This window comes from Trichomycterus rosablanca, chromosome 6 (assembly GCF_030014385.1).
Source record: "Trichomycterus rosablanca isolate fTriRos1 chromosome 6, fTriRos1.hap1, whole genome shotgun sequence".
NCBI lineage: Eukaryota > Metazoa > Chordata > Actinopteri > Siluriformes > Trichomycteridae > Trichomycterus > Trichomycterus rosablanca.
This window is the reverse complement of record NC_085993.1, coordinates 20,744,511-20,758,140: the sequence shown is the minus strand read 5'-3', so window position 1 is coordinate 20,758,140 and position 13,630 is coordinate 20,744,511. Positions and strand designations below refer to the sequence as shown.

Genomic DNA, 13,630 nt, shown 5'->3' with positions numbered 1-13,630 from the left:
CGCTATGTGTGAACTACCCAACAACTCGATTGAGATATCTAGCATGTCAGATATCTGAATGGGTGTTTCCTGACTGGCAATGAGTGCTATGTCGAACAGCCAATGAGAACACAAGATACAGCGTGAGAAGAAATGCAGGGGAGGAGTGTAAAAGGCTGTACAGGGGCTTAATATAATTTATATCATAATACACACGTGTTACACACAAGTTTTACAGTATTTCTGACCTTATCGTTCACTACAAAACAACAACGTTGCATTGCAAAAATATTTATTAACCTCCAACTCACTACCCAACAACCCAAGGCAAATCCACTAAGATTCATTTATTTTTTCTTTGTTTTTACGTGCACAAACTTTGATCGCTCGCTACTTGTGCATTTTAGGATGTGGTATCATTAAACCTTTCGTCACTTCTCGCGTTTGTTTTCGTAACAAAACGATATTTGGGAGACCAGAGAAGCTCGCCTGCGATTCCAGTTGGTGATAGGTTGCGTAGTGTGAAACCCCCTATCACCGATCAGTCGTGTAGTGTGAAATACACACCGACTGAAAGACTCCTGAGTGCAAAAGATTCAGTCGTGTAGTGTGAACTGTACAGCGACCCGGCAAATCAGAAAGTCGTGTAGTGTGAACTTGGCATAAGCTGCCCGACAGTAGAATTAGCAGCACTAAAAGAAAAACATGCCATTGAGTGCGAAGAGGAAGAACTGGCTAAAAAACAGGAAAGACTGAGGAAACAAAAGGAAATATTAACCCTCACCAGCGAATTAGATGCAGCCAATGCAAAGGTTACTGTATTATCAGAAACTAGGAGTAAAGTCTCAGCACCAGAAGGAATGAATGAGCATATATATATATAAAATGAGCCGATCACTGCTTTGGAATGCAGAGTTCTAAGCCTTATTGTATAATATTTAAAAAAAGCATTTGTTTATTTAAAAAAAATGAATACTTCAGATCTGATTAAATACAGTGCAGTACAAACAAGTGCTCCACCAGCTCTCTTTAGCCTCGTCCGACACGTTTTCTGGTCCACAGTCAAGTGTCTTAGCTGCTAAGCACATTCCTGGCAGACGCAATGTCTTTTGCAACATATTCTGGCAAAATGTAGCGTGTGCATTCTGATTCCTTAACACTAAAACATTCTCTTTTAAATTATATCCCCGACATACATTCTTCCAAATCCATGCAACTTTCACCAAAGGATAAGTCCCGCGATGGCTTGGAATAACTCGCATGGAGTGATATTTAACCTCTGACTCAGAGTCATAAGGTTTAGTTTTTTGGGAAACTAACTTCAAGTCAAGCTGCCATTCGTTCCATAAAAACCACTGCTAAAAGTTCAGTCTATCCAAAAAGCTCTTCATTATTTCCAGTCAGAGGACGGACTTCTGGATTGCAAACAATGACTTCTTGGTATTGCACATGTTCCATTAAAAACAACACTGGTCGTAGAGAATCAGCACTTCTCCTTGTCATTTAGAAACTGCTCTCGGCGGAGTTCAGCGGCGCTGCCTGTGTGCAATCCGTGCGTGACGAATGACTTTTTTCTCGTACACAGCCTTCATGGTTTTCTCGATCTGCTTGAGAAACACCTGAGGAATTCGTCCACACAGCGTATTGACCGTGTCCAAGAATTTGGTCTGGATGGTGTAAAACAAAGATTGGACCATGTTTTCCCCCACAGGATACTGAAAAACAGAAAATGGGAGAAATATGAACACTTTATATTTCAAGCACAGCCTTGAAAAAGTATGCAATCCTGTTTCCCACATAAATGGTTCCTGACCTGGCCTTTATTTGCCATATATACAGTGTATCACAAAAGTGAGTACACCCCTCACATTTCTGCAAATATTTCATTATATTTTTTCATGGGACAACACTATAGACATGAAACTTGGATATAACTTAGAGTAGTCAGTGTACAGCTTGTATAGCAGTGTAGATTTACTGTCTTCTGAAAATAACTCAACACACAGCCATTAATGTCTAAATAGCTGGCAACATAAGTGAGTACACCCCACAGTGAACATGTCCAAATTGTGCCCAAATGTGTCGTTGTCCCTCCCTGGTGTCATGTGTCAAGGTCCCAGGTGTAAATGGGGAGCAGGGCTGTTAAATTTGGTGTTTTGGGTACAATTCTCTCATACTGGCCACTGGATATTCAACATGGCACCTCATGGCAAAGAACTCTCTGAGGATGTGAGAAATAGAATTGTTGCTCTCCACAAAGATGGCCTGGGCTATAAGAAGATTGCTAACACCCTGAAACTGAGCTACAGCATGGTGGCCAAGGTCATACAGCGGTTTTCCAGGACAGGTTCCACTCGGAACAGGCTTCGCCAGGGTCGACCAAAGAAGTTGAGTCCACGTGTTCGGCGTCATATCCAGAGGTTGGCTTTAAAAAATAGACACATGAGTGCTGCCAGCATTGCTGCAGAGGTTGAAGACGTGGGAGGTCAGCCTGTCAGTGCTCAGACCATACGCCGCACACTGCATCAACTCTGCATGTCTGCATGGTCGTCATCCTAGAAGGAAGCTGACGCACAAGAAAGCCCGCAAACAGTTTGCTGAAGACAAGCAGTCCAAGAACATGGATTACTGGAATGCCCTGTGGTCTGACGAGACCAAGATAAACTTGTTTGGCTCAGATGGTGTCCAGCATGTGTGGCGGCGCCCTGGTGAGAAGTACCAAGACAACTGTATCTTGCCTACAGTCAAGCATGGTGGTGGTAGCATCATGGTCTTGGGCTGCATGAGTGTTGCTGGCACTGGGGAGCTGCAGTTCATTGAGGGAAACATGAATTCCAACATGTACTGTGACATTCTGAAACAGAGCATGATCCCCTCCCTTCGAAAACTGGGCCTCATGGCAGTTTTCCAACAGGATAACGACCCCAAACACAACCTCCAAGATGACAACTGCCTTGCTGAGGAAGCTGAAGGTAAAGGTGATGGACTAAACCCAATTGAGCACCTGTGGCGCATCCTCAAGCGGAAGGTGGAGGAGTTCAAGGTGTCTAACATCCACCAGCTCCGTGATGTCATCATGGAGGAGTGGAAGAGGATTCCAGTAGCAACCTGTGCAGCTCTGGTGAATTCCATGCCCAGGAGGGTTAAGGCAGTGCTGGATAATAATGGTGGTCACACAAAATATTGACACTTTGGGCACAATTTGGACATGTTCACTGTGGGGTGTACTCACTTATGTTGCCAGCCATTTAGACATTAATGGCTGTGTGTTGAGTTATTTTCAGAAGACAGTAAATCTACACTGCTATACAAGTTGTACACTGACTACTCTAAGTTATATCCAAGTTTTATTTCTATAGTGTTGTCCCATGAAAAGATATAATAAAATATTTGCAGAAATGTGAGGGGTGTACTCACTTTTGTGATACACTGTATATATATATATACACCGATCAGCCATAACATTGAAACCACCTCCTTGTTTCTACACTCACTACCCTGCTGGAGTTTTTAAATACCTTGTCCACTCACTGTCCACTTTATTAGACACTCCTACCTAGTTGGTCCTCCTTGTAGATGTAAAGTCAGAGACGATCGCTCATCTATTGCGATAGTTGGTCATAGGACGCTGCCCACGGGACGCTGTTGGTTGGATATTTTTGGTTGGTGGACTATTCTTAGTCCAGCAGTGACAGAGAGGTGTTTAAAAACTTCATCAGTGCTGCTGTTTCTGATCCATACCAGCACAACACACACTAACACACCACCACCATGTCAGTGTCACTGCAGTGCTGAGAATGATCCACCACCCAAGTAATACCTGCTCTGTAGTGGTCCTGTGGGGGTCCTGACCATTGAAAAACAGCATGAAAGGGGGATAACAACGCATGTAGAGAAACAGATGGACGACAATCAGTAATTGTAGAACTACAAAGTGCTTCTATATGGTAAGTGAAGCCAATAAAATGGACAATGTGTGTAGAAAGAGGGAGGTGGTTTTAATGTTATGGCTGATCGGTGTATGATTTAGCCAACTAAATTGGGGTGAGGTGGTGTACAGCAACAGACATTGAATAGGCTTAAGATTAGAACTCTTTGGGTGCTTTGGGTCATTGTTTTTCTGAGAGACATTTTTTTTCAAAGATATGGTGCATAAGCTAAGAAGAAGACTACAAGACTGATAAGAAATTTTCCAAACTCCTGCAGGCTATGCTTTTTCAATAAGCATTTGATTTTTCTCAAATCTTCCATTGAAGCCCAATCACAGTAAGGGGTACGTCAAATATTTTAAGAAAGTCTTTGCTTCTTATTAAGTACTCAAAATAATAAATATGATATCTATATGACTATAGTATTAGAGAAATATAAAAAAAACTTACATTGCGTATAGAATCATACATGACTTTAAAAGATGGCTGCTTGTCATCATGGAAAACACCACGGTTGCCATGAAGAATAGACACACCCTCCTCTTCAGCCCCTTTACAGTTACTGCCATACATGCAGTGATCTGGTCTGTAGTTCCACTGACAGGGAAAGGTGTACAGGCATTCTGCGGATACAAGCAAACAAGAGTCATATACATATTAGGTGGGTGTCATACAACCATGGAAAGAAATGGCCGCTCATACCGTTATAAATCCTTCACCTTACTTAATGGTTAGCTGTTGGCATGTAGGTTACCAGACATACTTTCCTCTAAACATAAATCCATCCCTATATATTTTCTGCATTGATTACAGGTCCAGTAGTTGTGCTCTTTTAACCAAGCATTTAAATACTAGCCCTGTCAAGCATTACGGCTTTGTGAAGTCCACAATGCACAGTTGTACATGTTATTTTGGGGATTTTTGTGGTTGTGCATTTGGACGGTAGCATGTTTAGTTTGGGCTTTGAACTTGTGAACACTGTCCCTCTTTGCTAATGCCGTTTTTGCCATTCTTGACAAATTTGCCATGACAATTTGGACTTTTCCCCTTAAAATATTAAATATTTTGAGGTTTTTACCTGAAAGATAGATAGATTAGATAGATAGATAGACTGTTATGTACATTTTATATACAGTATACACAGATCATTTTATATATACACAGATCATACCACCTCCTTGTTTCTACTCTCATTGTCCATTTTATCAGCTCCACTTACCATATAGAAGCACTTTATAGTTCTACAATTACTGACTGTAGTCCATCTGTTTCTCTGCATGCTGTGTTAGCCCCCTTTCACCCTGTTCTTCAATGGTCAGGACCACCACAGGACCACTACAGAGTAGGTATTATTTGGGTGGTGGATCATTCTCAGCACTGCAGTGACACGGACATTGTGATGGTGCGTTAGTGTGTGTTGTGCTGGTATGACTGGATAAGACACAGCAATGAATTATTTAACACCTCACTGTCACTGCTGGACTGAGAATAGTCCACCAACCAAAAATATATTCAGCCAACAGCACCCTGAGGGCAGTGTCCTGTGACCACTGATGAAGGTCTAGAAGATGACTAACCAAATGGACAGTGAGTGTAGAAACAAGGAGGTGGTTTTAATGTTATGGCTGATCAGTGTATATAGGTATATAATGGGGATGTTAGTCTAGTGGTTAAGGTACTGGAGTTGTAATCAAAAGATTGCTGGTTCAAACCACACCACTGCCAGGTTGTCACTGTTGAGCCCTTGAGCAAGGCCTTAACCCTCAATTGCTTAGATTGTATACTGTATACTGTCACAGTACTGTAAGTCGCATTGAATAAAAGCGTCTGCTAAATGCTGAAAATGTAAATAAATGTTAAATATAAAAAATATATTATCAGATATAGGTATGAATGAGAATAATAGTAATAATATATAGATAATAAAAACATATAATATAGATACAACTGCATTTAGAACACCCATTAATTAGCCAGATTAAAGCTCACCTAATCCTGCTTTTAATTTTCACATATCAAAGTGCTAATTGACTAAGCTCTATTATATCTGATGTGTGCGGTTAGTTGATCATATAACAAAGAGAACCCATCTGTGCTGCTGTGTTAATAATTTAATTAAGGCAGCATTCACAAGGACATCCTCAGCATTCATCAAAAACGCATTAATATGCATTGATTTTTCCACATCTGAGTTTATAAAAAACATGCACCTCATACACTGCTCTACATTTTTAATAGTGATTTGAATTTTTCCTCATTTTTCTCCCAATCTAGTCATATCCAATTACCCATTGCATTATGCTTTCTCTCTACTGATGTAGACCTCCACTCTGACCGTGGAGAGTCGTGACTAACAAAAACACCACCTTCGACACGTGTGCATTAGCCGACTGTATCTTTTTTACCTGCACGAGGCAGGTAAAATATGGGGCTCAGTCTTGCACATGGAGAGTCACACACTGCCCCTCGTCTCTGTCAGCAGAGGTCAGTTTGATCAGTTATGAGGAATCCCGACCAGCAACCAACACAAAAGACGAGCCAATCATTGCCCGTGTAGGCGTCCAGCCTGCCAGTAACAGAGCTGAGATTTGAACTCACTGCTGTGTCACCTGAGCACCCAACTTGTTTTTGTTTTTTTTCCATATAATTTTTAGGTTTTACCTTCATGTTTTGTCCTGGTCAAGGTTGCTATGTCTGGTTTCCCAGAATATCTGGATGCAATGCAGTAACACTCCCCAGACAGGATGCCATTTCATTGTGGGGCCTCAGCCAAAACCTCCCCACAGACATAGCCAATCACATACAGGTGCTGGTCATAAAATTAGAATATCATGAAAAAGTTGATTTATTTCAGTAATTCCATTCAAAAAGCGAAACTTGTATATTATATTCATTCATTACACACAGACTGATATATTTCAAATGTTTATTTCTTTTAATGTTGACGATTATAACTGACAACTAATGAAAACCCCAAATTCAGTATCTCAGAAAATTAGAATATTGTGACAAGGTACAATATTGAAGACACCTGGTGCCACACTCTAATCAGCTAATTAACTCAAAACACCTGCAAAGGCCTTTAAATGGTCTCTCAGTCTAGTTCTGTAGGCTACACAATCATGGGGAAGACTGCTGACTTGACAGTTGTCCAAAAGACGACCATTGACACCTTGCACAAGGAGGGCAAGACACAAAAGGTCATTGCTAAAGAGGCTGGCTGTTCACAGAGCTCTGTGTCCCAGCACATTAATAGAGAGGCGAAGGGAAGGAAAAGATGTGGTAGAAAAAAGTGTACAAGCAATAAGGATAACCGCACCCTGGAGAGGATTGTGAAACAAAACCCATTCAAAAATGTGGGGGAGATTCACAAAGAGTGGACTGCAGCTGGAGTCAGTGCTTCAAGAACCACCATGCACAGACGTATGCAAGACATGGGTTTCAGCTGTCGCATTCCTTGTGTCAAGCCACTCTTGAACAAGAGACAGCGTCAGAAGCGTCTCGCCTGGGCTAAAGACAAAAGGACTGCTGAGTGGTCCAAAGTTATGTTCTCTGATGAAAGTAAATTTTGCATTACCTTTGGAAATCAAGGTCCCAGAGTCTGGAGGAAGAGAGGAGAGGCACAGAATCCACATTGCTTGAGGTCCAGTGTAAAGTTTCCATAGTCAGTGATGGTTTGGAGTGCCATGTCATCTGCTGGTGTTGGTCCACTGTGTTTTCTGAGGTCCAAGGTCAACGCAGCCGTTTACCAGGAAGTTTTAGAGCACTTCATACTTCCTGCTGCTGACCAACTTTATGGAGATGCAGATTTCATTTTCCAACAGGACTTGGCACCTGCACACAGTGCCAAAGCTACCAGTAACTGGTTTAAGGACCATGGTATCCCTGTTCTTAACTGGCCAGCAAACTCGTCTGACCTTAACCCCATAGAAAATCTATGGGGTATTGTGAAGAGGAAGATGTGATACGCCAGACCCAACAATTCAGAAGAGCTGAAGGCCACTATCAGAGCAACCTGGGCTCTCATAACACCTGAGCAGTGCCACAGACTGATGGACTCCATGCCACGCCGCATTGCTGCAGTAATCCAGGCAAAAGGAGCCCCAACTAAGTATTGAGTGCTGTACATGCTCATACTTTTCATGTTCATACTTTTCAATTGGCCAACATTTCTAAAAATGCTTTTTTTTATTGGTCTTAAGTAATATTCTAATTTTCTGAGATACTGAATTTGGGGTTTTCATTAGTTGTCAGTTATAATCATCAACATTAAAAGAAATAAACATTTGAAATATATCAGTCTGTGTGTAATAAATGAATATAATATACAAGTTTCACTTTTTGAATAGAATTACTGAAATAAATCAACTTTTTTATGATATTCTAATTTTATGACCAGCACCTGTATGTATGTGGATGCCTGACCTGCCGGGGATTTGAACCCTGGATAACAGCAATGGTGGATTAGTGTGAGGGCCTTAAATATATAATAAAAATGAAAATAGAATAACTACACATACCTTAAGAAATACATTACAACATACGTTATTGAATTTATGGGGGTTTAGTCACACTCACTACTAGCAGGTTTATAAAATTAATTTTATAAAATCGACTTTCAGCTTTGTGGCAACAGTTTCTGGAAGGCCCAGTGCTGTTTCAGCATGGCCCCATAAAGCTGTGGTTTGAGTTTGCTGTGAAGAACCTGCACTTTAAAATGAATCATTGATTTTAAGCAAGGCCTTCTCGGCTTCACAGACTAAATGGCCATAGATTCACAGACTAAATGGGCATAGGTTCACAGACTAAATGGGCATAGGTTCACAGACTAAATGGGCATAGGTTCACAGACTAAATTGGCATAGGTTCACAGACTAAATGGGCATAGGTTCACAGACTAAATGGGCATAGATTCACAGACTAAATGGGCATAGGTTCACAGACTAAATGGTCATAGATTCACAGACTAAATGGCCATAGATTCACAGACTGAATGGGCATAGATTCACAGACTAAATGGTCATAGATTCACAGACTGAATGGGCATAGATTCACAGACTAAATGGGCATAGGTTCACAGACTAAATGGGCATAGATTCACAGACTAAATGGGCATAGATTCACAGACTGAATGGGCATAGGTTTACAGATGAATGGGCATAGGTTAACAGACTAAATGGGCATAGATTCACAGACTAAATGGGCATAGATTCACATACCAAATTGCCATAGATTCACAGACTAAATGGACATAGGTTCACAGACTAAATGGGCATAGATTCACAGACTAAATGGGCATAGGTTCACAGACTAAATGGGCATAGATTCACAGACTAAATGGGCATAGGTTCACAGACTAAATGGGCATAGATTCACAGACTGAATGGGCATAGGTTCACAGATTAATGGGCATAGATTCACAGACTAAATGGGCATAGATTCACATACCAAATTGCCATAGATTCACAGACTAAATGGACATAGGTTCACAGACTAAATGGGCATAGATTCACAGACTAAATGGGCATAGGTTCACAGACTAAATGGGCAGAGATTCACAGACTGAATGGGCATAGGTTCACAGATTAATGGGCATAGATTCACAGACTAAATGGGCATAGATTCACAGATTAATGGGCATAGATTCACAGACTGAATGGGCATAGGTTCACAGATTAATGGGCATAGATTCACAGACTAAATGGGCATAGATTCACAGATTAATGGGCAGAGATTCACAGACTGAATGGGCATAGGTTCACAGATTAATGGGCATAGATTCACAGACTAAATGGGCATAGATTCACATACCAAATTGCCATAGATTCACAGACTAAATGGACATAGGTTCACAGACTAAATGGGCATAGATTCACAGACTAAATGGGCATAGGTTCACAGACTAAATGGGCAGAGATTCACAGACTGAATGGGCATAGGTTCACAGATTAATGGGCATAGATTCACAGACTAAATGGGCATAGATTCACATACCAAATTGCCATAGATTCACAGACTAAATGGCCATAGATTCACAGACTTATTGGGCATAGGTTCACAGACTAAATGGCCATAGATTCACAGACTAAATGGCCATAAGTTCACAGACTAAATGGCCATAGATTCACAGACTAAATGGGCATAGATTCACAGACTAAATGGGCATAGGTTCACAGACTAAATGGCCATAGATTTACAGACTAAATGGGCATAGATTCACAGACTAAATGGGCATAGATTCACATACCAAATTGCCATAGATTCACAGACTAAATGGACATAGGTTCACAGACTAAATGGGCATAGATTCACAGACTAAATGGGCATAGGTTCACAGACTAAATGGGCAGAGATTCACAGACTGAATGGGCATAGGTTCACAGATTAATGGGCATAGATTCACAGACTAAATGGGCATAGATTCACATACCAAATTGCCATAGATTCACAGACTAAATGGCCATAGATTCACAGACTTATTGGGCATAGGTTCACAGACTAAATGGCCATAGATTCACAGACTAAATGGCCATAGGTTCACAGACTAAATGGCCATAGATTCACAGACTAAATGGGCATAGATTCACAGACTAAATGGGCATAGGTTCACAGACTAAATGGCCATAGATTTACAGACTAAATGGGCATAGATTCACAGACTAAATGGGCATAGATTCACAGACTAAATGGGCATAGGTTCACAGACACACTTGTGGAAAACCTTCCCAAAAGGTAAATGCTAAAAAAGCCAAACAGATGGAGGCCAACTTCATATTACTGCCGATGGTTTTTCAATGAAACCTCTAAAAAGCTCATAGTTGGTTGTTCACATACTTTTGGGCATTTAGTTGACATTCTGTCCACTTCAAACATGGCAAACTTTTTTATTTCCCTCCAGAACTGGTTATTTCCAGTTCCCACTCCATTCCCATAATTTAAAAGCCAAATTGTGTTTTTGCCTGTGGTGTTATTTTTATACCTAAATAGTTCTGTACACTGTAAAACTTTGGAACCACATGATATAAACCAGATCCATTGATGCACTGAAGAATGTACAACAGTCTAAAATAATTAAAGAAGCTTAAAGGCTCTATTGTAAAAACAATGTCTTTGCCTAAGTAGCTATGTTTAGTCGCATGGTGGAATTTATAGTGTATCCTGCCAGCATTCAGGTTGAACTTGTCTTAAGTTTACAAAACTTGTTCCTCACATCAATTTCTCACATTTCTGAATGGCTACTTCTGTGATACTATTGTTTGGCACCATTCCAAAACTGCCAAGAGGCAAACACAAGCTGTGCCAAGTCTCCTTCACCACAACAAGTACTTAATCCCAACACCTGTCGATAGACGCTGTGGACTAGTGAAGTGTTTACCTACACACACACACACACACACACACACACACACACACACAGGACTGCACTTTTATCCAAGTCCCAGACAAACCACAGTGGAAGGTTTCAGGATGCTCAGTCAAGGAAAAAATGTGATGCTGTTATACTTGGGTAGTTGTATTGATTTTCTGACAGGCAGTGTGATGGATGACGGGTTTATGTTCGCTGGCGGAGCCAGTGGAGTGTCTTACTAATCTGCACATATCTGAAAACTGAACATTTTAAGATATATAATAAAAATAATAACAATGATAAATAATTTAAAAATAATAATAATTATTTTTTATTTTATTTTATTATTTATAATAATAAAAAAATGTGCCAATATTTGCTTTAGTCAAATAGTCTGAAATCTAATTGGTCTTGCCTTAAGTGCAAATTTATTTGAAGTACAATTGGCATACACACTGATCAACCATAACATTAAAACCATCTCCTTGTTTCTACACACACTGTCCATTTTATCAGCTCCACTTACCATATAGAAGCACTTAGTAGTTCTACAATTACTGATTGTAGTCCATCTGTTTCTCTGCATGCTTTGTTAGCCCCCTTTCATGCTGTTCTTCAATGGTCAGGACCCCCACAGGACCACTACAGAGTAGGTATTATTTTGGTGGTGGATCATTCTCAGCACTGCAGTGACACTGGCATGGTGGTGGTGTGTTAGTGTGTGTTGTGCTGGTATGAGTGGATCAGACACAGCAGCGCTGATGGAGTTTTTAAACACCTCACTGTCACTGCTGGACTGAGAATAGTCCACCAACCAAAAATATCCAGAAGATGACCAACTCAAACAGCAGCAATAGATGAGCGAGCGTCTCTGACTTTACATCTACGAAGTAAACCATCTAGGTAGGAGTGTATAATAGAGTGGACAGTGAGTGGACACGGTATGTAAAAACTCCAGCAGCGCTGCTGTGTCTGATCCACTCATACCAGCACAACACACACTAACACACCACCACCATGTCAGTGTCGCTGCAGTGCTGAGAATGTTCCACCACCTAAATAATACCTACTCTGTGGTGGTCCTGACCATTGAAGAACAGGGTGAAAGGGGGCTAAAAAAGTATGCAGAGAAATAGATGGACTACGGTCAGTAATTGTAGAACTACAAAGTGCTTCTATATGGTAAGTGGAGCTGATAAAATAGACAGTGAGTGTAGAAACAGGGAGGTGGTTTTAATGTTACGGCTGATCGGTGTATACTTCTCAATTGTGAAAATGGTCAAGCAAAGACCTGGCTGATAAACAAACAATTTTGACATGTTATATCTACTGATTGTGGGATTGTTAAACATCCCATTGTTTAAAACCAGAATGTGTGTAGGAGTGCAACCAAGTAAATAAATCCAGACTATAAGCTCTCTCAGTCTCTCAGACACGACCAATTACTACTCCTCCCGCCCTCACCATTTCCAACTAAAATATAAAAGTGCGGAAACTTTATAAAGATCCCTCGTATATTAACACAGAAACAACCATCAGTTCTGTTTTACACATGCACTTTTTCCCTCTTCTATTTAGAAATAATCAATTCCCATCCATTAACAGATTTGTATCATTTGACATCTAAGAGTATGGGCAGGTAGGACTAGCTCATGCTTCCTTCTAAACACATAGTCAATAAATCAAAGTACCTTGAAGGAGGCACATATTGCCCTTATCTATGCACAAGGTCAGCCGAGATTTATAGTGAAAAACAGGAATGCACACAAGCAGCTCCCAAACCCTGCATAGTTATCAACTAGACTTGAACCCTTCACTTCCAGATGATAATGTGAAAACCATTTTGTTATACTTATGTGCTTTTTTAGTAGGTAAGTGTTGTATGTGGACAAACACTGGGGTCAAAATCCCAATTTGCAAGGTTGAGCTTACTTAAAGCTTGCTCGTCATTTAGTGCTGTTACAGAAAAGTGAGCCTACACTATGTAAACCACCATAACTGTATCAAATGAGATAAAACGCTCAGAGATACTCTGGTTATAATTAATTATTCCATCTGCTCATGTAAAACTAATCACAGAAGAAAAAATTGTCTGAAAATTGAGTGAGTCCGAAATTCTGAGAACAGGATTGCACAATAACAATGTGACTAATTTTAGCATTCTATAGTTTTCCTATTCTTTTTCTTTTCTTTTTTGTATCAAATGCACAAAAATCAATAAATAAACAATTAGAAAGAAAGAATTAGAATTATTATAAAGAATTAAAAAGAATTTTGGCAGATGCTTTTATCCAAAGCGACTTACAATACTGTGACAGTATATTGTCTAAGCATTTGAGACTTTGAGACTTTAGACCCTTGCTCAAGGGCCCAA

General features: G+C 40.3%; 1 protein-coding gene across 1 annotated transcript in view; it reads right to left on the bottom strand.

Moving 5' to 3' along the window:
* Window positions 1-917: 917 nt before the first annotated feature.
* gxylt2 (glucoside xylosyltransferase 2) overlaps window positions 918-13,630 on the bottom strand; it is a 54,104-nt gene continuing 41,391 nt past the window's right edge. The window contains exons 6-7 of the mRNA XM_062996719.1: window positions 4,359-4,531; window positions 918-1,694 (exon numbers count right to left, since the gene is read on the bottom strand). Of these exons, the coding sequence (XP_062852789.1) occupies window positions 1,506-1,694; window positions 4,359-4,531 (362 nt within the window). The 3' untranslated portion in view covers window positions 918-1,505. The remainder of the gene's footprint in view (window positions 1,695-4,358; window positions 4,532-13,630) is intronic.